The sequence below is a fragment of the Mustela nivalis genome (genome assembly GCF_964662115.1).
Source record: "Mustela nivalis genome assembly, chromosome: 16".
Lineage (NCBI taxonomy): Eukaryota > Metazoa > Chordata > Mammalia > Carnivora > Mustelidae > Mustela > Mustela nivalis.
In genome coordinates this window covers 3,920,259-3,946,719 of record NC_139035.1, presented here as the reverse complement: position 1 = coordinate 3,946,719, position 26,461 = coordinate 3,920,259, and the positions used below count along the sequence as shown (strand labels likewise).

General features: G+C 39.2%; 1 protein-coding gene across 5 annotated transcripts in view; it reads right to left on the bottom strand.

Annotated features, from left to right (window-relative positions):
• The window catches only part of DNM3 (dynamin 3), a 536,286-nt gene that overhangs the window by 132,006 nt on the left and 377,819 nt on the right, over positions 1-26,461 (bottom strand). For all 5 annotated transcript variants that reach the window (XM_082702687.1, XM_082702691.1, XM_082702685.1 and 2 more), the window contains one exon: positions 17,395-17,504. In XM_082702687.1, coding sequence (XP_082558813.1) covers positions 17,395-17,504 — 110 coding nt within the window. The remainder of the gene's footprint in view (positions 1-17,394; positions 17,505-26,461) is intronic.

The following is a 26,461-nucleotide window of genomic DNA, read 5'->3' as shown; positions in this document are numbered from 1 at the left end:
TGATATGCTGGATCCTCTCCCTTTTGTGGGCAACAGGGCGACTCTCTTGGGTCACATCTGCCTTTCTACACGTGCTCCTTGAAAATCAACACATTTCCGAAGATTTCATTTCCTTTTCGACTCTAAGCTATTCGGTGATTTCTCTTGCTGGCCTCCATCTTCATTAGCATCATCAATGATTTAAAAAAAAAAACAAAAACTAACAAACAATATGGGATAAGGGGAATAAACAAAAGCTCCAGAAATTTCATAACTGTTTTGGATTTTCTTTTAGGTATAATTGGGAGGGGACCGAATGGCCTGGCTTTGATCACTAAAATAAATCTGCCTTGGCCTGAGATGAGTCTGTCTTTCCAGATGTGTTCATTTTCACCTTCTACTTTGAGACAGTGTGGAGGACATGTAAGACTCTGATTTGGTAATCGGCAGATTCTTGGTTCTTCAAAACTAGGAGACACAACCAACAGACTTACTAATGCAGAAGTATCCCCATCATTCCATGAAAATAAACCTTAAATTGATGTCACGCCAATAGATCATTGTATCACGTATTGCCCAACTGCTGTAGGTCTCAGAGCATTGTCTGAGGACTCCCAGGATCCTCAAGGCCCTTTTAGGATGTTCTCAAAGTCAAAACTATTTTCATAATAATATTAACTTGAGGTGTTTTTTTTTTTTTTTTTCCACTTTCATTCTGTTATGAATCTACAGAGGAGCTTTCTAGAAGCTACATTACACGTAGCTACCATCACTTGGGCAGTTAGTGGAAAGTGAGCTTGCACAAGCTCATGTTTCCTAGAATTTTCAAAGCTGGTATGTGCATTTGCAAAGATTAGCTCATTTGTTCTAAGTACTTCCACTGCGCTTCTAATGGTTATTTTCACTTACACCTGCTATAATCCCTGTGACCTCCTCATCCTCTAGTAAGTCATTATTTGGAAATCCTAAAGTTTACCTCTGCCCCTGTGGAGGCTAACAAATGTATAGGCATACATTTTTGTCTTGTTTTATAAGACCTCAATTTTAAAAAAAGGACCTTTCCTAAATTTAAAATTTCTATCTAAAATGCTATTTTAGAATTTAGTATTTTTTCCTGATATAAAAATATATTTATAATATAATTTTCTCATGTTTAAGGGTGGCTCACTGGCTTAAAAAAAAAAAAAGAGATTTGAAGATTCAGTTTCTCAACGTTTATCTGCAACAGCTCCAACTAAAGATGCTAAAAAAGATGAAGACTGACATGTCACAAAGCACCCTGACTTCTGGAAGGAAAGAATCTAATGCAAAGACGTAGGACAAAGCTATAAGTATGAACCAAAAACAGGATGAAAGCTTTCCCTTGGCTTTATATATGTTCATAATTTCCCTCCTTGTCCAATGTAACCGAGCACTTTCGAATAGCATTATAATGCCAGTTAAGTGACACCGTGATTTGAGACCAATCATTGAACACTTAAAGATAAAGGAATGTCACTAAATTTTAAAGATAAATATAATGCATCCTTTGAAAGTCAAATACTCGTTGTTAGAGCTCTTCAAAGTAGACGTGAAAAAACCCTTGAGACATCTTTTAAAAAAATATTTTATCTATTCATTTGAGAGAGAGAGAGCATGAGCAGCAGGGGAGGCAGAGGGAGAGGGACAAGCAGGCTCCCTGCTGAGTAGGGAGCCAGATGCGCAGGGACCCAGATGTGGGGCTCAATCCCAGGACCCTGAGATTGTGACCCAAGCCAAAGGCAGATGCTTAACCAACTAAGCCACGCAGGCATCCCCCAAACCCTCGAAACATCTTATGGGATAAGTTGCTGTTTTGGAATGGCTGGAGAAGTGTGTACTATAGCTGAGAGATGAATGAATAAAACTTTTTTACACTTGACATTAATGAATACCTTCCAGGAAAAAAGTCAGGAAAAACAGATTACTGTTATTTTCCAGTGATAGAGTAGCTTGTCTAATTAAAGATTTAGTTGCTAACATGAGGCCTGAGTTAAAAACCTCATCTGCAGAATTACATTTTGACCTTGACACAAATGGGACAAGTCTAAAGAATGACTATACTTTTTTATTAAATTTGTCCAGAATCGGTACTAATACTCAGAGACCATTTATATGAATGCTTACCAAAGCCCACAAATGTCACTAAAATAGTCAAAGCGGGCGATTTTTAAAAAATTTTTCACAGTTTATCTTTTTTTTTTTTTTTAAGATTTTATTAATTTATTTGACAGAGAGAAAGAAAGGGAGCACAAGCAGGAGGAGCAGCCGGCAGAGGCAGGGGGAGAAGCAGGCTCCCCTCTGAGCAGGGAGCCCGCAGGGGGACTCGACCCCAGCACTGGAGGATCATGACTGGAGCCAAAAGCAGACGCTTAACCAGCTGAGCCACCCAGGCGCCTGAATTCCGCAGGTGATCTTGCAACAGTGCGGTAACATTTGCACGGATGGTGCAGAAGCGAAGTCGGGGCCTTGGCATCAGGAGACAAGGTCATAAGCCTGTACTGACAGTCACTGTACTCTTAACCGCCATGCACACACGGTTTGGCAAAAAGTCACCTTCACTTAAGGATATCTTGATGAAGCAGTACAGCTAACGTCATTAAGCCTAGAGCCCAGGGGCACACATCTTGGTAATATTCTATGTCACAGAGTGGCAGGTACACATCAGCACTTCTGCTGCATTCTGAGTGCTTGTTTTGAGCAAAGGCACATTCCACTGTGAGCGCATGGACCAGCTTTTCACACAGGAGGCTGTTTGCCCTCGAAAGGCGGACTGACGGCCAGTCTATGGTTATGCAAACCTGAGTTTCCCCGTAGACATTTTCTCAAAACTGGACAACACAAGCCTGCCTGTCTCTTAAAGGAAGACAACGGATGGTATTTATGGGCAATGATGAAATACGGACTTAGAATTTTGGAAACCTTGTATCTCCCACCATGGGCTTGAAATCTGCTCCCTTTCTGATGAGATTGGTGGTGATATTAAGAATGTGATTTTTTAAATACATTCATTTTTATAATGAAATGCATGCACCCTGGGCAGATCTATGTAAATCAGTGAACTGATATTTCCAAATGACACAGTATGATGCTACAAAATCGCTCATAAGGTCCATTTAAGATGCACGAAAGATCAATGGATTAATGTAGCAGAATATGAAAAGTTCACTGATACGACTTCAGGTTCCAGATTGCAACTAACATTTTGGAAACTAGCACTTGTCGAGTTTTGGTGAGGTATCAAAGAAGAAAATCTATAATTATCTGAAAGGGCTATTAAAATACTTTTTCCTTCCCAACAACATATCTGTGTGAGGCTAGGTTTTCTTCGTATACTTCAACTAAAACGACATATTGCAACAGATTAAAAGCAGAAGCAGATACGAGAATCCAGCTGTCTTCCATTAAACTACACATTAAAGAGTTTTGCAAAGTTGTAAAGAAAAAAAGCCACTCTTCTCACTGATATTTTAAAATATACTTTCCCATAAAAACATACTATTTATGTTAGCATGAAATAGATTTACTACTATTATTTTAAGGGATTTAATAAATGAATATTTTTAAATTTTCTCACTTTAAATTTTGACCAATGGATATAATTGGCAGTATGCTAATAAATGTTTAACAACTAGCTATGGGGGGGGGGGTGGGGGAAGGCCATGGTTTGTAGAATTTGCCAATTTCCGTGGTATAAGTATCTCTCACTATGGCCCATTGTAAGCAAAAACGTGAAGCCAACTTGCTCACAAAATTTCTGATACAATCCACACAATCCAGACAAACAAAAGCTCTTTAAAGTCTTCAACAATTTTTAAGAGTAGAAAGGGGTCCTCAAACCCCCAAATTTGAGAGACATTAGTATAGATCTTATGCAGTCAGTTTATTTTAAAATGCATAGTATAAACATCAAAACATGGACATCTTAACCACCTTACTGTTCTGATAGAGTAACCCAAGCAGTAAGACTTTATCTACTTTCTGAGGCCAAATTGATCTATGATATTAAAACAAGTGCAGGCTAATATCTAGTAGATGACCCTCATGCTTTGGCCTGTAAAGGATCTCTAGGTATGGAGTGAGGTATGGATTCAGAAACACACTGACAGCAAAGGCAGAGATTGCGTTTGAACAAACTACACTTGGCAACTGCATTTTTTTTAAACTGTTCCTTTATATGAGCTGTATTTTCCCCAGTTTCTAAGAAATAAACATAGGCAGTTTCTAAATTAGAAAAAGAAGAAAAAAAAAAAAAAAGGAAAAAAACTCGCTCCAGTTAGTCTCTGCAAATATTTTCTTTATGAAACCATGCATCTGCTCAGTGTTAACTGCTGCGTGTGACTAACATTTTTTACCAAAACTTGTGCCGTGTCAGTTCCCTTTATTAATGCTGCATGTGTTAATTAATTAATTACAGATGGCAGTAAATAGTTTCCTTCTGAATGCAGCAGGTAGAAGCAGAATTATATAATTTACAATGTATATACAAGGTAGATTATTAAAACCTTCATAATATTTCTCAGTAAGTATAGCCACTAAGGACATTCTTTAATGGGGAAGTGGGTTGCACAGCAAATCAACTGAGGAAAAATAAAAATGGCTCACACATGCGATGTTGGGTGCCCCAAAGATTGCTGATGTGTGAACTGATCATGTAAAAAGCCAGGCTTATAATTAATATTCTTGACTGCATGATTTGAGGGAATTCGGTATTCGGTGATCTTCATAAAAATTTACATATCTGTGTGTTACTTAGATTTAAAGACTTTTTCCTCACCAAACTCAGGAAGTCCTCAGCAAGGTGTTACAGACTTAGCAATAAATCAGGATAGTACAGGGCGCCTGGGTGGCTCAGTGGGTTAAGCCGCTGCCTTTGGCTCAGGTCATGATCTCAGGGTCCTGGGATCGAGTCCCGCATCGGGCTCTCTGCTCAGCAGGAAGCCTGCTTCCCTCTCTCTCTCTCTCTCTGCCTGCCTCTCCATCTACTTGTGATTTCTCTCTGTCAAATAAATAAATAAAATCTTTAAAAAAAAAAAATCAGGATAGTACACATCCCACTGGCGTTAATGGAAACACTGTGTCTACCAGAGAATGCCACAGATACACTGGTCAGTGTAACTGGTTTTAAACAGCTACAGATTTGAGTAGTAACCCTCTTAGGACTTTTTCCATTTATTCTCTTATTTCACGTAGGGTTTTTTTTCTTTGTTTGTTTGTTTTGGGGTTTTTTTGTTTGTTTTGGGGTTTTTTTGTGTGTGTGTTTGTTTGTTTGTTTTTGGCTAACATGAAGATTGTTATTACAATATTCTCTAAGTCATCTCCAAAAACCTGATTGCTCCAATAGTCAGTAAAATGTGCCCTTAATTTTCTTTATTTTTGTTCTTGGGAGGCCTCTAGGACTGCCAACTGAAATTTAGTTGTTTAGAAATTCCCTTCAGGCTAGACCCTGCTAGGAAATTTTCACACCCAGGCTTAATTCATTTCTTAAGAGCTCTTCCCAGCAGGTTGCTGACTGAAATACCTGACCAGTCTCCCTGCTGGCTTGTGGGGGTGGGGGCAGGGGGCGGGGGGCTGCACCGTCACAAAATCACCACCGCTTTGAAGCCCTCGCACACAGCTCACTTTAATTTTATCCTTACCATAAATAACCAAAACATAAACCCATTCTTTAAAAGCCTGAGACAAGCCAGTCAGTATCTTGAATACAGTTTAGAATGACTAGTTTTCAAAAAGAAAAGCTAATTTTTAAACAATAACTAGTCGTAAGGTCCTATTTATAAACAAGCGCATGATTAAAAATATTGCATCATCTGTACTAATCTCTTCGAGACGACCTGCCAGACTTTGCCTTGCAACTTAACCACTACAGCGTCTCACTTAAAGCCTGCATGCACTGTAGAACAGAGCGTGCATTTTTCTGTAGCATATTTGCAACTAGTGATTTTTCCCTATTGCTAATGAACACAGCTGGGGCCCTTTTATGGTCCCCCCAAAGGGGGCTGTTCCAAGCCAAAGCAGTGTCTGTCTGCAGGGGTGGGGGGGAGGGATCGCCCCTCAGCAAACAGTCCTTCCAGGAAGTAGGTGGGGAGCGGGCGATGTATTTGTTCTGAAATCCTAGAAGAAAAGTAAACTCGCTGTGAAAGACAAAATTTCTTTTTGTTCTTGAACTTTACACAGCCGTCTTGGGCTCATTCATCAAGACTGCCCTTGGACACAAACCTCCAGAACATGAATGCCTCCAGCACCGACCAAAATCCCTGCTGGCGCTACTAACGGCTTAAAGTACAAGCCCGCTTGAAATCCTTGGGAAGAAAGGAACTGAAGTGAAGTTGCTGATTCTATCCTATCAGTCCCTTTGTTTGAAACACTCAAAAGGAGCACGAGACGTCTAATTCCCCTAGAAAAGTGGATATGGATTACACACAGGTGTTTTAAGCATGAAGAATTTCTCCAAAGCCTTTTAGTGACATTTGAAAAAGCTAAAAAGCACCAACTTGCTATTCTTCTTCCTCAGAAAAGGCAGAAACAGTCATCCAAGTAGGGCATCACACTCCTATTTCAGAGTTTAATTTGAAAACCAATAAGAGAAGAATTTAAATTGATTGCTTCAAGCCACAGACATTTCATACCCAAGCAATTATGTTGGCTTTCATGAGAATTGATCTTAGCTGTGAAATCAATTGTCACAGACTTAGTTCACAAAAGTATTACCAAATCATATTTGGTTTTTGTCTCGGTGTAGCTGGTGAATCAAATCAAATGGGCAGACAATTTTAGCTCTCTAATCCATCTCTCCCCAGACGCTCCCTTCGAAAACATCGTCACCCCTCCTTTCTGGTGCACCTAGGGTTTCCTAAAGATGCTATTTCACAACCAGACAGACACTCAACAAGGGGAAAGACAGCAGCGAAAGCTGGGAAACAATTGTAATACGCAGGACCAGAACCACATGACAACAAATAGCTTTGCAGTGAGAGACTGGAATGAAGGAAAAGAGCAGACAAACATCAAACAAACAAACAAAAAACCCAAAAAACAAAACAAAACAAAAACTGCTTGGGGCATCTGGGTGGCTCAGTAGGTTAAGCCTCTGCCTTCGGCTCAGGTCATGACCTCAGAGTCCTGGGATGGAGGGCTCTCTGCTCAGGAGGGAGCTGACTTCTCCCTCTCTCTCTGCCTGCCTCTCTGCCTACTTGTGATCTCTCTCTCTCTCTCTCTCTCTGTGTCAAATGAATGAATTAAATCTTAAAAAAAAGAAAAGAAAAGAAAAGAAAAACAAAAAACCCTACCAGATTTGTATTGACTTGCTAAAGATTAACTTGCTAAACATGTATCTGTAGCTCCTCAACAAGGAAAGCACAGAGTTTATCTTTTTAGATTTAGAGTGGGAAATAAACATTACTGTCAATATTATAAACTTTGCAACAGTAACTGCAAAAGTCCTCAAATCTCTGTCTGACCCACGTGAGCCCAATCGTTCTGGCAGGACCAAGAAGGACCAAAACCAACAGAAAATAAAATCCTGTTTTCTGGCTCTCGACCTCCCTTACTTTCAAAAGTTCTATATATAAACAGAAAACCTGAAATCTGTTAATATTTTGGTTGAGGTAACGAAGTGAAGATTTAGAAAGCTGAATGGAGATACCTACAAAACACTTTTCAATAATAAAGAACATGAGAACAGAGACAATTTACAGTAAAACATCTATTTTTTTTTTCTCACAGGACAATGACATGGACTAAATTCAAAAAAAAACTTATTTATAAGTTTGTTTGTATAGTTTGTACAGAGCTGAAAATTCTCAGGTTCTTACTTTTTAAATGAAAGATTTCTTTTTGTGTTCATGTCCTCCAAGTGCCTTGATTTATATTTCCATTTTCGGCCCACCCAGATCTGAGGCCATAGGTTTCTAGAGCTTACCCACGGAATGCTTGTCATTGGCCATTGGTGTTATTTATATTCTCTGTATAAGAGGGAAGAAAAGTTTAAAATTCGCACATTTATTCACTCCCTCATGCTAGTGAGCTCCCACAGTTACCAGGCAGCCCGTTCGACCCTGGGGATAAGGCAACGAACTCAACAAACACCACCTCTCCCTCACAGACAGTAATCCAGGGCGCCTGGGTGACTCAGTGGGTTAAGTCTCTGCCTTATGCCCAGGTCATGATCCCAGGGTCCTGGGATCCAGCCCCGCATTGGGCTCTCTGCTCAGCAGGGAACCTGCTTCCCTCTCTTTCTCTGCCTGCCTCTCTGCCCACTTGTGATCTCGCTCTCTCTGTCAAATAAATAAATAAAATCTTAAACAACAACAACAACAAAGAAGGAAGTAGTCCAGCAGTGGAGACAGATGTTGGTCACATGATTATATTTACATTAATTTGTCACTGTGTTAAAACTAGGAAGTAGTACAAAGTATTAAAATGTTGACTTCACACATCCCATTACCTAAACCCATCACGTGTCCGACTCACAGCAAAACCATGGGCACTTGATGAATTCCAGTGGCTTATGTGCTCCCCAAGACAATGTATCAGACTTTAGTTAGTCTCATATCTGGTGGCATTTCTCTGGTACTAAGAACAGAGGGTGGGGAAAACCCAACATTTATGTCGTACCTGAAGTCACAGAGAGCATACAAGAAACTGGATAAAATAGTGGAAAGTGACAAACTTTTTACTGTCAAATTGATTTTTAAAAAAAATCTACCAGGTACTTGTAGTTAGAGAGTGTTACAAACACCCTTACACGCAAAGACGGCCCGTCCACACTCCATGCGGAAGCGGAGGGTAACACACATCTCATCACTCAGCTTGGACCGAAGCCTGGTTACTAATTAACTGAATCTTCATCTGACAAAAATTTTCTCAAATCAGAATTCAGAACAGAAACAATCCTCACTTAGTATTCTATGAGGCAAGAAGAAAGGTCTGAAACCTTCTTTTGACAACTCTGGGGTAAAATGAAATAAAGCAGCTTCTCTAGGTATGTTTATGTCCCAAACACAAACTTCATTGCCTTGATGCCTTACACAACATCTCAGCTCTGATTACAAACCACTACATGTTTTTACTCTACCGAGTTTCCAATAAATATGAGCCTCCGCCATCCTATTTATGGAAGAATAACTGCTTCCCTTTTAATACACATCTGACATCACACCACGCCCAAGTGAGACATGACCTTCTGCACATGGCATTGCACACTACCTTTTGCCCAGCATATTTGTTTAATTACGCACTTTTTCAAACAACTTAAACTCCACATGTGTCTTAATATAGAAACAAAGCCATAAAGGTATATAAATGGAAAACCTGACTCCAGTTCCTTTCCAGCTAACAAGTGGAAAACTATACCACTCAACAATGAGAATAAAGAGCCATTCTTTTCAGACGGCCTAGAGTGCATGCACGAGCTACAGCGTGGCATTATTTGACATTTATTGAGTGTCAGCAATGTGCCGGGGCTAAGTGGAGTAGAGAGACGTCCTCCGGTCCCTTTCTGTAGGAGCAGGGGCAGGGGGAGGGGAAGAGGCGATCGAAGCACTTGGCAAGGTTGGTAACTGTGTCCTGAACTGAAGCCATAAAGCAGCATCGAGGGGAAAATGCCTTATTTCAAGAGAAAACAGAGCTAGACAACCCCAAGGGGCACTCCGAAAAATACCGCGTGGCTGCCCTTCAAGCCCTGGGCCAGACACAGATCCCTGCTGGTTCCCAGAACTGACATACCTTGGACCAAATGGGCCTTAGCGTGACCTTCAAAGTGAAGGCCTGCCTGGGGAGAGCAGAGAGCAGCAGAGTGAAGCCGTGATCCAGACACGCTTCTACCAGAGAAAACATGGCATTCCTAACAAAGTCAAATGGAACAAAAACCTGGAGGAACAATCCAGTCGTAGTTCAGGTCCTGCCACGAAGAAGTTTAGGGATCTTTTTAATTTAGATTTTGAAACGGATTTGGTGATGCCATGAAGGTGAGAACGCAGTATCGCCATGCATCAGCCTGCCCAGGTGTCCAGGACATGCTCTTGGAAGGCCCCGGGGCAGAGCTGGGCAATGCACCCTCGTACCCGCAGTTTTTGGAGGCTAAATCAGTCTAGGTGTGAAATTCTCGCTCCTCGAGCGCTGAAGTCACTGCCACTAGTAACAATTCCTTCCATTTATAAAAACCTTAGCCCTAAAACACTGTTTAGAATGGCTCTGGAATCTGGTCACCAGACTCATAAAGATCATATTAATTCACCAGGACACTGAAGGCTTTTTAAAGAAGGATGTTAAATGTATCAGTTCTCACACGCCTGATGATTGGGGATTACAGGGTAACCCTTAAACTTTATAGTGGAAAGTTGAAATAGCAAAGGCATGAGCTCGTAGGCCTAGTGCTGCAATGCCAGCGCCGATGCCTAGCGACGTCTGGGAAGAACCGCAGCAAGGGTCCTGCTCATTTCTATGTTGGGATTTGCAAGGAGACTGAAAGCTTTCCACGGAAAACTGGTAAGACCCAAGAACAAACTGAAATACCTCCCCGAGAAGTTAAAAATCTCTTCCTGGCTGCTCTTTGGGGAACAACGCCCAATCAAAACATTAAATGGAGTTCCTGTCCCCGAGTCAACATGAAAACTGTGTCATCAGAAAGAGCCCTGGGTCAGAGACATCTGGCCTGGGTTCCAGTTTTGTCTCTGCTTTTGTGACACAGGGACTGCATTTAGCTGTTAGAGGTGTCAACCCTTTAACCTGTGAGGTCAGGAGGACCAGACCAGATTATCTCTAAGGTCTCAAAGAACCCTAGAAAGCCATGACATTTTACAGTTACACTGGTGACAACCCCAGGGTTCACACAGGAACTCTTAGCCCCAACCCAATGCGTCTCCCATGGTTCTGGCTGAACGACTACATATTTTGATCCAAAACCCTACAGTGGAAAACAGGGCACACAAATCAAGGGACGTGTTTATAAACCCTCTTCTAAAACCTCTTCTACATCTCTTCTGAAATGGGTAAATTACTAACAGTAAAAGAAGAACTCTTATCTCAGAAGAAAGAGAAAACTAGGAACATAGGCTTAGAATCAACATAAGTGGTGAAAAGAATATCATTTAAGTATAGCTGATATAGAATTATGCTAAGCATATGGGCTTTTGAGGGAGGCAGGGTTTTTGCTATACACAGAATAAGAAAAGATATAAACTTGTAATGGTAGGTCCAGTTCAATAAACCTCAGGAAGAAAATAAAGTTTTCATTATTATTTCTTTTAACTAGGGCTCACTTGCCTTTGAAATTAGCTTCTTCTCACCCAGAACAGGCTGGCAACAGATCAAGCGACGTTTCCCACCCATTTGCTTTGACTAATACTATTTCCTCTTTGGGACATTCCTTTCAATCTCCCCTCCATCAATTCACAACAAGTGATTCCAATAGGAATCACTTGCCATGCTGCTAATATGACTGCTTGTGGGACGTAAGTACTAGAATGGAATACAGTCCCGTAGATCTGGTTAAATGTTACCTTACACACTAGAACCCACTTGTTTCATGTGTAATAGTCTTTCAAGTAGACGACCCTTTCTCCTTTTTTTAAAACCTCTTCATGGCTTCCTAAACCTTCTGTCTTAAGATGAGTGGAAAATGAATCCTGTATGGCACTCACTGGTGATTACAAGTGTCATGCAAAATAAATCCGTCTTGTATTTCCTTTGGAGTACCAACACTGACGTGCACAGCCAATAATGCAGAATGACTAATAAATACTTTGAAGTATATAACAGAATAAATATTTTTTACTGAGAGAATAAACAGGAGAACAGGAAAATGACAGCTGTTTTTCTCAAATAGGTTTGTAAACCATTAGGTTTGTTTTTTAAAAGATTTTATTATTTTTAAAGTAATCTCTACACCCAATATGGGGTTCAAACTCACAATCCTGTGACCAAGAGTCCCATGCTCTACTGACTGGGCCAGCCAGACGCTCCAAGCATTCATGTTTGTAAACACAGAGAACCCCCAGCTTATCCTTCAGTACACTTTTTTATCATAATCTTCACTTCTGGAGGAAGTCAGGAACATAGTTTTGTGTTTCAACAATGTAACGCTAATGAAAGGCCACATCATTTTAACTAAAAGGTCAGAATAAAAAATTTAAAAACTCTTTCTTACAATAAGTCTAGGATTACTGGAAAACATTATTTTAAATGCCTAACCTCTTTCTGAAATGCAACAGATCTTTAAGAGTAAACAAACAAAGAATGTTTGTTTTGACACTGGATGGTGTCAGTTTCAGTAACTAACTGCTTGGACTGTAGCAGCCCAAAAGAATAGGAAACAAGATCTTGGGATTTATGTGATAGTCAACTCTTCAATGGCCACATCCTCAGAAAAAGCATGGACTGAGGGAAAACAAAAAATCTGTCCACTAGCAAAGAAAGAAAACAGGTAGGTTTGTCTTGTCCTGGTCACAGATGAGGAGGGTACCAGCAAACTGGAAGACAGCACCAAAGAAGGACCCAAAATGAGGTACAAAGAGACATATATGTTAAACACAGAAAAAACAGGATAAAGTGCTTGAATATGTGTCTAATAGGTACCCTGGGAAAAGCAGAAAAGAACAGAGAAGAAATTCAAAGAAATAATACACAGTGTTTCATACTTTATGAAAATTATATGTCCTCAAGTTTAGGAAACACAACGAATCCCAAGCAGGAGATATAAAGCAAAACACACATGAGCACATCATACTGAAACTTCAGTATATTAAAGGCAAAAGAGATATTGAAATCACCCAGTGAGAAAGTATAGATCAACTTGTAAAAAAAAAGCAACAATTAGAGGATTTCTTAAAAGCTGAAGCCAGAATACAGGAGAATAATGACTTCAAAGTTATGAGATAAAAGAACCATCCATATAATAATTTAAGATCCAGCTGAAGTATTATTCAAAAATGAGAGCAAAATAAAAACATTTTCAGGAAAACAAACACCAGACTGGGAGTTATAACCAAGTAGCGCCCCCAAGAGGATTTCTAAAAGGTGTACTTTAGTGTGGAGGAAACTGAACCAAAATCAAACAGAATGAACAAAGAAATGACAATCACGCTCATCAATCTAAGCAAACATTGTCTCTGTGAGCCAATTTGAGAACGATGGTGAGAAGGTAAAATGGAACTCGAATACTGGTCACCACAGTATGGAAATCAGGAGAGTCAGGGAGTTAACGTGTTTCAAGGTCATTATGGGAAAAGAGGAGAGACACTAACTTCAAACTTTAAGTCAAAAATGAGTAGCTAAAAAGAATAAAAATGAGGTCTATAACTTCTAAAAGAATAAAGTATGTAACTACCAAAGTATGTAACAAGAAAAAAAATTAATTGGAATTTTTAAAAGTCCGGAAAGAAGTGGGGAGGGCAGAAAACAAGTATAGAAAAGGCAGGATAAGAGAAAGACTAAAACAGGTGTTCAAATAAACTCAATAAATCAGTTCTGAAGATAGAAATGGACTAAACTCACTAGCTAAAAGAAAAAGGACTCACATGGGATTAAAAACAAATAAATCCAGATGCATGTGGTAGAAGAGAAACACTTAATAAAAATACAAAACGGTTGGGGGGCACCTCAGTGGTTCAGCTGGTTGAGCACAGAACTCCTGGTTTTGGCTCAGGTTGTGATCTCGGGGTCGTAAAATCCAATCCCATGTCAGTCTCCACATGCAGCAGGGAGTCTGCTTAAGATCCCCTCTCTCCCTCGGCACCTCCTGCCCATTCTCTCTCTCTCAAATAGTCTTTTTTTTTTTTTTTAAATGGTTGATAGCAAAAAAGGTAAAAGAGCCAAGGGAATATTAACTAAAAGAAAGGTAGTATAGCCCTATTAAGGGCCGACAAAATAAGTTTTAAGGCAAAGAACACTTAGGAATAAAGAAGGTTGCCACAGAATTATAAATATATCTATCTCCAGGAAGATACAACAATTCTAAACTTGAAAAAAAATCTACTAACATAGATTGACCTCAAAATACATAAAGCAAATATCAATAATCAAGCCCAGAATCAAAAAGTGAGGTTTTTAATACCCCCTGATAAAGTGAGATTCTTTATGGCTTTTATCTTCCTGCCAAAACCCCTCTATGGAACATAATCTAAAATGTACCATCTTTTTTATCTATTTTATTCACAAAAGTATTTTAAGTGCATAGACCCGTGCCTCGTACATATGGCTGCCTAATATAAACTCACTGTTCGAATTAATTAATATGAAAAAAGATAGTATTATAGAAACTGAGTAGTATATGGAATACGGACAATCCAATGGACTCTCAGGGAACCCCACTTCCAAGTCAACTCATTCTTCTCAAGCACACATGAATATTTATGAAAATTCACCTTGTCCAGACTGTGTTCTTTGACCACAATACAATTAAGTTAGAAATCATCAACAACAAACCAAGAAAAGTCTATGCACTAAAAAATGCAAAACATGCTTCTAAATGACTCACAGGAGAAATCATAATGAAGATCATAAAAACAGAAGATGAAGAAAACAGAACTTAATGATAAGAAATATTATATTTCAAGACTACCTAGAGGGAAATCTATAAATGTATATGTGTATATAAGAAAAAGAAAGGACAAAAACTGATGAGCTACACATCTAAATTAAGAAGTTAGGGGGAAAGACCAACAAAATACAAAAAAATACAAGGAGGAAAATATTGAAGAAAAGATCAGAGATTAGTGCAATAGAAAAAAATATATACGAAAAAAGGATCAAAAAAGTCCAAAGTCTGGCAAGAAAAATTACGTTAAAAAACATAGGGTTTAATATTAGAAATAAAAAGGAGTCAAATTTCAGATATAGCAGGAATTTGAAAAACAGGACATTGAGAAATACTTGATACAAATATACTTAAAAATGAATAGAGTGGACAATTTCCTAGAAAAATACAATTTACCCAAAATGACCCATGATAAAAATAGAAAACCTAAGAGACCTATAATTATTAGATACATTAAATCACTAGCTAAAAGTTTATTCCCCAAATTGCTCACTAGGGCCAGCTGATTTTATGGGTGACTTCTACCAAATAATCAATTAACAGTTAATCCCTATCTTATACAAAGTATTCCAAAGAATAATAAGGACTTATTCCCACTTTAATTAAAAAGCTCAGAAATATATGAAAACCAGGCAGGGTCAGCATAAAAAAAAAAAAGCACTTATGGTCCAATCTCACTTATAACCACAGATGCAAAAGACTGAGGAAATTCTTAGTAAATGAGCCAGGAATGCATAATAAATAATACTGCATCATGACATAGTTTAATCCCAGGAGATCAGGATGGTTTAACATCTGAAGGTCTATTAATCTATTTCACTACATGAACCGATTAAAGAAGAAAATTATACAATTTCTGTAGGAATAGAAAAAGCTCTTGATAAAATTCAACACTCACTCATGATTAAGAAAGAAACAGAAACCTTAGCAACAAGGAACACAAGGGGTCTTCTTTACCTAATACCGGTTACCTATCAGAAAGTACTTAATTATAAAATTATGAAATAATTCCCCTTAAAATCAAAAAACAAAACAAGAATGCCCAATCATAGTCAACATTGTACTGGAGATCCTAACCAGTATGAAAATAATGGAAAATAATCCAGATTTCCAAGGAAAGACAATGGCAAATAGGACTATAGATGGGACATCTTGTACTCACAAAGGTCTCTGCGAAGTGGCTGCAGAGTTCACTACCTTCCGAGAACTCTAGGTTTCCAGAATACCTACCTAGAACTTAGAGCTCCAGAGTTATCTAATTCTGGTGTCTTTGCTCTCTAAAACACCCACAGTTGTATTTCATCCAAAAAGATACTCTACCACTGTCTGAGTTTTTAAAATTTTGGACCAAGCTCTTTTATAACCTGAACTTTCCAGGTTGACCAAGAACTCAAATCAGCATCTTCTGCAGTATTCACACTTCCAGCTCTGCATCCAGGCAGAAAGGCCGAGCACATCTGTGAAGACTCCTTTGGGACCTCCCAATTACCCACTGCTTTGCGGAAAGTGCGCAAACAGTGCTTAGTCTGGCCCTACTACGAGGACACACCACTGCTCTCTCCAGGAAACCTTTCTACTCTTTATTGTCACAGTGTTTCTTTCATAAACTATATTCGAACAATACTAAGTCTTTAAAAACTCCCATCTCAGTGTTCGGTAGGGGAATTATATTTAATTTTCTTTCCCCTTGATTCTTTAAATGATTGGCTCTTGTGGTTTTTCTGAGTATTTCTGTATAATGAGTCACTCTGAGTAGCTGACTGGGAATGTAGGAAGAAAGCTTCTTTTGCTATTTTAATTTACTGTGTGATTGACCCTGGGCCGGTCATTGAACCTAATCAAGGAACTTCATTCATTTCTAAATAAAGACAAAAGGCCTGAAGAGATGGGTTAAAATTAGCCTCTGCCACCTAATGACTCAGTCTCTTAATCACTGACTCACAGAAATTAATTAGCTTCTTCCTAGAACATTTCCATTTGGAAAAGATCTTGTTATCCTCGCCTCGTGGTAACCCTCTGACGCGTCTCCGTCTCCATGCCATCCTGTCACCTCTCCATTGGTTTATGTACTTTCACCACTTGACTTCAGTAAGTAACCACGGCACGCCGGGACCGGCCCCAAATTGAGTTTGATGTTGTAGTGGAGGGGCAGGAAAACAAACACACACCAGCAACAAAACCAGGTAAGAAACACAAGTGGAAAGAAAAGTGGACTTAGACCCAGAGGTCCTGGCTCAGTTCAAAGCTTCCTGTGTCCTAACTCCAGGATCTGATCTTCCTGTTGGTTAACCTCTCTGAGCTACAGTTCTCATTTACAAAATGGTCACCAGGCTGCTCTATCTTTCGATCTCATGGGAAACAGATTAAAAAAATGAGCATAAAGCCTTGGAAAACTGTGAAGTACCCCATGTTTGTATTCACATTAAGTGAATAATTCTATTTGCCAATGCAAAAGTGTCATCCTAATATATATAAGAAGGTCTTGGGTCATATCCACCCATGCTGGACAGATACTATTAAAAATTATAGCAGTAATTTGTAAGTATGTACACAATAAATTCAGGACAAGGAAGACTTTAAAATAATAAAATGTACTTTAAGAATGAAAGCAGCATGATTTGGGTGCCTGCTGGAAGAACAGGGAATAGTTAATACTCGAAGATCCTTCTGAGTCTACGTTTTCATCTTTTGAAACCATAGCCTATGGTGAAAGCTAAACACACAAGCTAAATGAAAGGAAAACCATTGGGTTAACAAATTTCAAGGTGGGACCAAAGGAACTCTTGTAAGTATGATCTCTAGATCACACAGAAATTCAAGTGAAAAAGTATCTGAAGACAGAAGCTGGTTCCTTTTCTTACCTTTGTTCTGTATTAAAAAGTGCAAAGATGTGCTTGCTAGACATAAAGCTCTTTTCCACATCTCGAACTTTCAGGTTGTCCAAAGGGAGCATATACTTCTTTTCTTTTTCCTGTTGAGAGAGAAAGAGAGGGAGAGAAATTGGCTTTAATAAAAGATCTTGAGGCCTGCCAATGGCAACACATCACCTGAGTTGGCCAACATTAGATTACAATATTTTGATACCATCATGCACTCTTTTGATAACAGCTACCAAGGAGTACAAGCTATCTGAGAAAAGACACTCCGTGATTCTCAACACATGGGTCGGAAGGATGAGGGGAGGAAAAGTGTAGAGGAAGGAAGAAGGGCTTAGTGATAGAGAGAACACATGGTCCTCTCTCCTTTCTTCCTCATGTGGGTCCCCTTAGATGTTTTAAAATGTTAGCTTGATATTAAGAATTTAGCCATCTGTTAATATTTAACAAAAATGTTCTGGTCCTAATTCAATGAGAAACACCAGATGGATTTCATTTCATAGTTTATTTGCAGCCTAAGCAGTTTTGATAGCCAGTGCTGGCAAGAGCCTGAAACACAGGACCCCAGTTTGAAACACCCCCTATAAACCAGGAGAAAGCACAGCAAAGTACTTCCTTCCTTTGGGTCTAGAATAAAATGTGGGCTCCATAGCTCAGGGGTTAGAGCACTGGTCTTATACAATAAAATGTGCGTCCAGAAGAAAGTGATTCCACTGTTGAGCTCTTTGAGGAAAAAAAAAAAATCCATGAGAAATAGACTGATATTAACTAGGATAAATTCTCTTCTAAAATCAATAGTTCTTTAGAAAGAAATTGGAAATTGGGGAGGGGGGTCTGTGAATGGGACTAAACTGGTCTTAGTGCAACATACCAGATGCCAAAGAATTCTTAGAAACATTGACTATTAGGGATTGGCTCAGGGACAATATTATCATACACATACCTGCCCAACAATTGTCTACTAGAGACAATCAGACACTCAGCTTAAGAAACTTAGTCAATATCTATTACCAGGAGCATTTTAGCACAGTCCCTGTTCAACAACACCCTATGAATGGTCCCAGCCTGTGTCTCTAGTGCTGGTCCTGAGAAAAAGCAGGCCTAGACTCCAAGGAGGGAAGAACAGAGACTTAGTTAGCCATGACTTTTAATAAACTACTATTATGTATTTCCCATCAAAAAATGCATGCACTGTACAGACATGTTTGACATAAGCCTTTTTGTTTGGAGAGTGGAGTAGAACTCTTCGTGTGTGTGTGTGTGTGTGTGTGTGTACCCTAGCCAGCTTGTGGGGACCATAGAGAGTTATTGCGCAGAGAATCACTGGCTTTGCCACTTCTTAGTCTTAAATTAATTAGAGAGAAGTTGGGTAGAGCACAACAGAATAGGGAGGCAGAGAGAGGTAGAGAGCTAAATCAGTTGGAGGAAGTTGGTTGGAGAACAAAACGGGTTGCCTGTCAGACGATGTCATCAAAGAAGCTCAAAAAAACACACACACACAAAAAAAAAAGAAATGGGAGTGAGAGAAGACTAAGAATAAGCATGAAAAAGCAAGGCACTGTAAGAAAGTTCCAGTATTTCTTGTGCAAAAATTAATAATGTATTAGCAAACACACGGATATTCTAAATTAAAAAATGCATAATTTAAGTTAATGAAGTATCATAGTTGAGTCTAACTTGTTTGGAACACTTGTCAGACTATTTTAGGACAGAATTCGAAGAGGCAAGATCACAGATTGAATGAAAAGCTATCCAATACATAATCAAATGAAAATGCTTGAAACCCAGGGAACATTTTTTTTTATTGGATGTTTTTCAATGCCCTAAATTTCAGCAGCTGGATTTTTTTAATGCACCATTCTATTCAACCTTTTGAAATGATGGATTCGCCTTTTAATGGGAAATCTGTATTTCATTGTAAAGATGGAACACAATGTCCTTGGCGTGTTTTCTATACAAGTGCGCTCCCTTTCAAACTGCGTTCTTTAGCATATAGTGAAGACCCCAATCCAGCGAGTTTATGTCAGACATTAAATGCTGGAGAAATACACACATATGTGGACAGGGGGAACATGAAAAATGTGGTTTCATTTCCAAAGTATTAAGTGTCATTTATCCAAGGTTTTTGAGGACAAATTGCTAAATCATTTCATAACCAAGAGTTTTAAGACTGAAAAAGGGAGAAGAAAAAGAAGATTCAGACTGACTTGTTTAATTAAAGTTGTAAGTCAAGTGGAGAATTAGAGCAATGAAGCAATCTATCATGGGTATTTCTAAAATTCTTGGTGCTTTGGGGAAAGAATGATGTTCTGTTAAAAGAACATCTTGAATCTGAAGTAGCTAAAATAAGCAAAAGGAATAGAGGAGGAGAAAGGATAAACAGAATTCTAATTTCCAAAATACAGTGAATCTTAGCACCAGCTTAATTGAAACATTTGCTACATAATATTTGCTGGTTCTATTAAATTGGCCAATGATACCCTGTCCAATATGGTAACCACCAGCCACGGTCACTACTGGGCACTTGAAGCGTAGCTAGTTAAACTGGGATGTGCTCTAAGTATTAAATACACACCAGATTTCAAAGACTTAGCGTGAGAAAAAGAATGTACATGATCTCATTGATATTTTTATACTGATTAAATGTAAAAATGATCGTATTTGGAACATATTAGGGCAAATAAAATATTATTAGACGCAATTTCATCTGTTTATTTTTAGCGTTTTGAATATGGCTGCCAGGCAATTTAAAATGACATTAAGTGGCTCACATTAATTTTCCATTGACAGAGCTGGGACACATAGCCTCTCTTCCAACCAATTTATTTATAACGTAGCTCTATGCCAGTGCAGGCCTTGAACTCATGGTCCCAAGATTTTAAAAAATCCCATGGTCTACTGACTGAGCCAGGCAGGTGCCTCTCCATCTATTTTTCCTCTTCTGACCTCTCTGTTTCTGCCATTAGGTGTATTTTGCATCCTCCCAGGCAGCCAGTCTGAAACCCCACTATCACCTCTAAGGTATTGTTTTCCTTCACCTCCTTTCTTCCATCAAGACTACGGGGCATTCTGGTGGAAGCATTAGTCAGAGCTCCCGTTGTCCAACATTCCCACCACATTAGTCCAGGCCTCTGGCATCTCGCGTAGCTACAAAGGGCCTCCTAGCTCATCTTTTTGCTTTCTAATTCCTTGACCATCACCAAGGAGGGGCAAATTTCTAAAACTACTCTGTCGAATCCATGACGGCCCTTCCAAATTTCCATAGCTCTCCCTTATTTCTGGAAGAAAATCCATGAAATTCCTTAATGTGACGTCAGTCACTTCCGTCCCATGAAACACCTACAAATTGGCCCAATTCTGGTTGGTCAGTATCTTTGCCTCTTTCATAAAAAGTCTCCATTTCAACCAAATGCAACTTTTCCCATCTTGAGATACCCTTTTGACTTCTCCCTACCACATCAGTTTATTATTTACAGTCAAGTTCAAGTTTTACCTTCTGTGCAAAAAGTGTTCCCAAGTTTATGAATCTATCCATGTCTTTGTCACCCCCTGTCTCTCTCTCTCCTTTCAATTCATACAATAGGTATTGTTCATTCGTTTTGAATGACATGTTCCATAACGCATCCTCACCTTATACAATGTGCATGTAGTGCACGACACTACACAATGCGCATGAAGGTTGTTCATTTGGGATTCAGAACGTTCAGTCGATTCTGTTGTTCAGGTAGGTTATATTTGCAAAGAAAGCTAAAAAGTAGAAAATGCTTTTGTAGCATTTATAAATAAATAAGATATAATTTGATATTTTATTTTTTTAATTTAATTTAATTGTTTTTTCAGTGTTCCAAAATTCATTGTTTATGCACCACACCCAGGGCTCCACAAAAGATGTAGACATTTTGGAGGAAGCACTTGTAAAATTTTAGAGGAAGTTTTTTTTTTTTTTTTCATGGAGATTCAGAAAGAAACTTCTGCATATTTTTAAAAGCTTTAGAAACTAATGTCACTAATTCAACATTTTTTTTTTTTTCATTTTTAAACATGATACCTTTCCTCTCCTCAGTACAACACGGTTACTAGCACTTTCTGTAGAGGAGGCATGCAAGGGCTCTTTGTTCCAAGAGAAAAGGGACATGAGAGAGTTTGTATTCTTTCCTTCCAGGGACTTGACAAGTATTAGAAGAAAGAGGGGAAATAAGAGAGGCCCCCCAAAGGATCCATTAAATGTGTGACCGGATGCTGTCTGAGGAAAGTACCTGAACTCTGAGTCGCAAAAGGCAGATGAATCAAGGTAGAGCGAGGTGGTAATTATATGCTACAGGATGTGTTCAGTGATCTTGTAAGCAAACAAAAGGATCAATGGACGACAGATGTGACATCCACAAGTGACCAATGATGGTTTCTAGCTGGCACGGCACCATCAGCAGAACTTGGTTGCAGGAAGGAGCTACAGTGGGTATGAAGAGAGGTTGCGTATGTGGACAGGAATAGCTCCTGCATATGCAAAGGATTGGAAAGTCTCTACATACCTGGTGATTTATATGTAGGGAGTTTCAAACTTGGGGAATGTTGGAGTGTCCTTGGTTTGGTGACTACCTTGAATCTGATTTGTATATACATTTTCTCATCAAAAAGGCAGCAAAATATTCAAGGTTGAAACAAGTTCTTCATTTCTATATATTATAATGCCTATCATAGTGTGGGTCATTGAAATTTATATACCATATTATAAATATTTGTTGAATTAATTTGAAAATGATAGCCAAAGCCAAATATTGGGTAGGATATTTGACAGTCATATACCTTTGAGAATCAAATAAAAACTCTGTAAGAAAGAAAAAAAAAAAAACCTCTAAAAGATGCTTAATGGATTGGCACATATTTTGATGATGAAATCTTTACAATGTTTAGATTGACTGTCATGGATATTTCTCTCGGCTTCTGTTTCTATGGCTTCTGCTTGCTAGAATGTCTTCCTCCCTCCAGGAGGCACGTACTAATGGCCTTGACATTTATGTCAAGTACCACCTACCCCATAAGGGGTTTTGATTGCAGCATGTCATATATGTGTTTTTATTTTTTTTTTAAGACTTTTATTTATTTATTTATTTTAGAGAGAGAGTGTCCTAGCAGGAGCCGCAGAGGGATAAGAAGAGAGAATCTGAAGCAGACTCTGCCCTGAGCAGGAAGCCCGACGCAGAGGCTCAGTCCCAAGACCATGGGACCACAGCCTGAGCTGAAACCAAGATTTGGACACTCAACTAACTGTACCGCCTGGGCGCGCCATATAGATCTTTTTTATATGCTATTACATTTCCCATGGTCTTTGTCCTAGGCTATGTAGGGTGGCATTTCTTATTTATGCTCAGTTTGCCTCTTCAAATGAATTGGAAGCTCTTTGAGGGCAAGGTGTATGTTAGAACTCTTCTGTGTTCACATGTAACCAGTTCATGTACAGATGTATACGTCCAGAAACTGTTTAAGACACATTTGATTGTAAGTGATGCAGCAGAAATAAAATTCCAACAGAAATAAAATCCCAACATGATGAAATTTTACCACTATGTCATACTTACTCCATTTTACTACTGTGTCTACCTATCTCCTACCTATTTTCATAGATATAATGAGTATGTCTATACTATTATCCTAAAAATTAAACAGGAGTGATATAAAATCTTATTTTAATGACTGAAAGACTGATTCTGAATGAATTTACAGCTTTCTGGTAGTATCCTATTAGGTGGAATTTTACTAACCGAAACCATATACTTGATTTTATTAATACAAATCTCATGGCTTAAACACATGCCTGCACAGTAATATTTCAATATACCTCAAAGCAATACAAAAACCTAAACCAGGAAATACATTGTTCTGAAGAGGTAAGAATAGATGTAAATTTAAAAACAAAACAGAACAAAACAGGAGAGCATAAGAAATTAGAAAGAATGAAGAAAAATGTATGAAAAAGTCAGCAATGGCACCAAATATATTTTTGAAATACGTAACAATGGCACCAAATTTATTTCATAAGATTGTGATACTATTTCTCAGGCTAATAAATAATCAGAATAGAATGAGGTTTCATGACAGATTAACAGAATATTCCCTACTGCTGAGACTAGCTGAACTTTACTAGAGCAAAGACTCCCAGTTGTGATCACTCCCCTTCTTGTACCCACATAATGATACCCATGTTTATTCTCCATAACTACGTTTGTCATGCTGTCTACTTCTAATTTGTTAAATGCCTCTTCTCCAATGGAGAAACTGACATATCCGTCCTCTCAGTGCCACACCACCCTGCTAGCAATGAACGGAACATTCCTATGACCCAAGCAGACGGCAGTGTGTGCAAGCCACACGGACGGCACCATTGCACCAGCCAAAGGAGGACACAGACTGCGCCACCAAGAACCTGGTCCAAAAAACAGGGCAGTCGCCCATAGATGAGTCCAAGTTGAAAATTCATCCCCCTCATCCAGGGACTGTAAATGTTTTTGCAGAACCCTGGAAACCTCATGAGATAACTTGGGATTCTTTTGTTATTATAATTTGCTTGTTACTCAAGAGATAATAATGCTGATCAATATTTTTCCTGAGAAAGTTTTCTTTTTTCCTTGACACACTGTGGCCAGAATGTTTGTGAACAGGGAAACTAGAGACATTACCCTGGGTTTTGGGGTAGGTACCTCGGCCAGGAAAAACGTGATGCTCCCATAAATTGATGCTAGCCTTCCATCCTTTGAGGAACCGACACAAGAGGTACGCCAGCACACACTTTCATCACGCTCCTCAACCCCCTCCATTCTTCAAAATGACCCTGTCCTGACATTCAGAGTAAATCCAAATTCCTCGACATACCCACTGTGCCAACCACAGGACTCCTACTTTCCAGGAAAGTCAACACATTTTTATTTTCCACACAGAACACACTTAACCGTATCTTCTTGTCTTTGTCTATACTATGTTTTTCCCACCAGAAATACCACTGCCTATTTGCTACTCTGCTTCTCTTCAACTCAGAGCTCCTGCAAATGAAGACTCCGTCCAGTTTAGACTTAATGCACATTTTTTTTCCTTAAAGTATCACAGGTCTCATTTTTCTGTCTTCTCTTCTGTCTCCATAACACTTGCAGACTTCTTATTTTTACATTGGAGGATGCTTTAAAAAAATTCTGACACTGAAACTCATTACATTGGGAAGATTAAAAAGTGAGGCTCCCCTAATTGGGGCAGAAGCAGGGCGATGAGAAAACCTGCCCATAGACTCATCTTTTTGCTCAGATGTTGCCTCTAAGAAATGCAGCTGGAACACCGAAGGGCTCTGGTACACACGCCTGGATTTCCAGATCCTTCTCTGGAGTCTGGTCCACCTGCCAGCCTCGTTCTCTGGTGCCCAGGCTCTGCCCTCCCCTGGCCTGCCAGGAACCTGATGGGCCTCACTCTCTAGGTCTCCTACCCCGAGCAGCTCCATCCAGCTCCCTGCAATTTCTAACCAAGCGCACCGGTATCTCCCGATCCATGGATGGGATTCTGGTTCAAACCAGCCTTGTCACACCATCCCGCCTAGCTGGGCACTCTGATGCCACCTCTGCCATTTCCAGAATGTCTCTCACCCCAGTTCGATAGTTTGACAGAAATGCTATGCTCGGTTTACTCTCATCTTATCTCTAAGTGGCTGAGGATTTCACCGAAGTGTGTGTATGCTCTGCCTTTTCAACGACAAGGTATACTCCTAGGGAAAGAACAGATCTGCTGCTATTATTACTATTATTGTTGTTGTTAATCCTCCTATGTATCTTGCTCCTCTGCTACTATGTAACTATGTCCTGACTTCCGGATCAAGGCATAAACTCTTGGAGGGAAGCAACTGTTTCCTTCTTAGTTTTAGCTGCATAGTTGACACTCATCATTGGATGAACATATGATTGAGTCCCCGCGTGGGCTGGCATAGTGCTTTGCTTAGATTAAGGACTCAGAGATGATGAGTGACTTAGAAAATAATCAAAATATCAAAGAAAAGAGAAAGGCCATAAAAATATTGAGAATACCAGAATGCTAGAGACACATGCTGTTGAAAACTAAAATCTGGTGTTTATTGCTATTAAGAAGTTATAACTATAGAGATGTACAAGGATGAAACTCGTAATACAAACTGTCCATCTTTTCATTTAAGCTTAATTCCTTGCTTTAATCAGAATTACATCTTGAGTAGTAAACAGCATCTGTGAGCCAGGAGGCTGCTAGTAAAAAGTACTTCTTTATATTTTTCATCTTGGGCACTGAAGAAACTGCCCATGTGTAGGCTTGCTGGGCTGTCATAGTAGGTCCAAGAGAACTCTGTGGCTTATATGCCATTGGCTTCCTGTCTGCCCGCCTCTGCACACACTCCGATCCTTAAATGGAGCTACTGGCTGGCACATCCCCACTGGGTAAGGGAGAGACAGCAGTACTTGCCATTACCCAACTCGAGACCTTATTCTTTTCCTGGCTCCTTCCCTCTCGTCATAGTCCGGTTCAATTTCCACCTCCTCCAGGAAGCCTGCCTGGCCATTAAGAGCCCACTGGAGGGCTCCCTCCTCCATTCTCTTTGCATTCTTAGCCTGTACCACTTCTTGTTTGTTGGCTTGGCGCTTAGTGTATATTGTATTTCCAGGTACCTCTAATAGCCTCAAAATAGAGGCTCTCCTCTCCTCCCAAAAAAAAGGACTTTGTAATTTTATATGAGAAAATTAAAGACTTTATTCTCAAATTTTTATATTTAATCTCTATATTAATTCTTACATTTAAAGAAATATTCATGAATATTTATACACACAAGATCGAAAATGTCCAAGACTGAAAATGAGAAGCATACTAAAGAATAAATTCAAAGGACTTTCGGCTAAGCATGACAGACTGACCACAACACTTCTCCCTCCCCCAAACCATTATGATGAGAGTAAAAGAACAAAAAGCTATTGACCCACAAGGGTAAAGAAAATGGGAGGGGAGGAAACAGTAGACAAGAAATTTCCGGAAAGCTTTGGGAAAGAGAAGGCAGAGG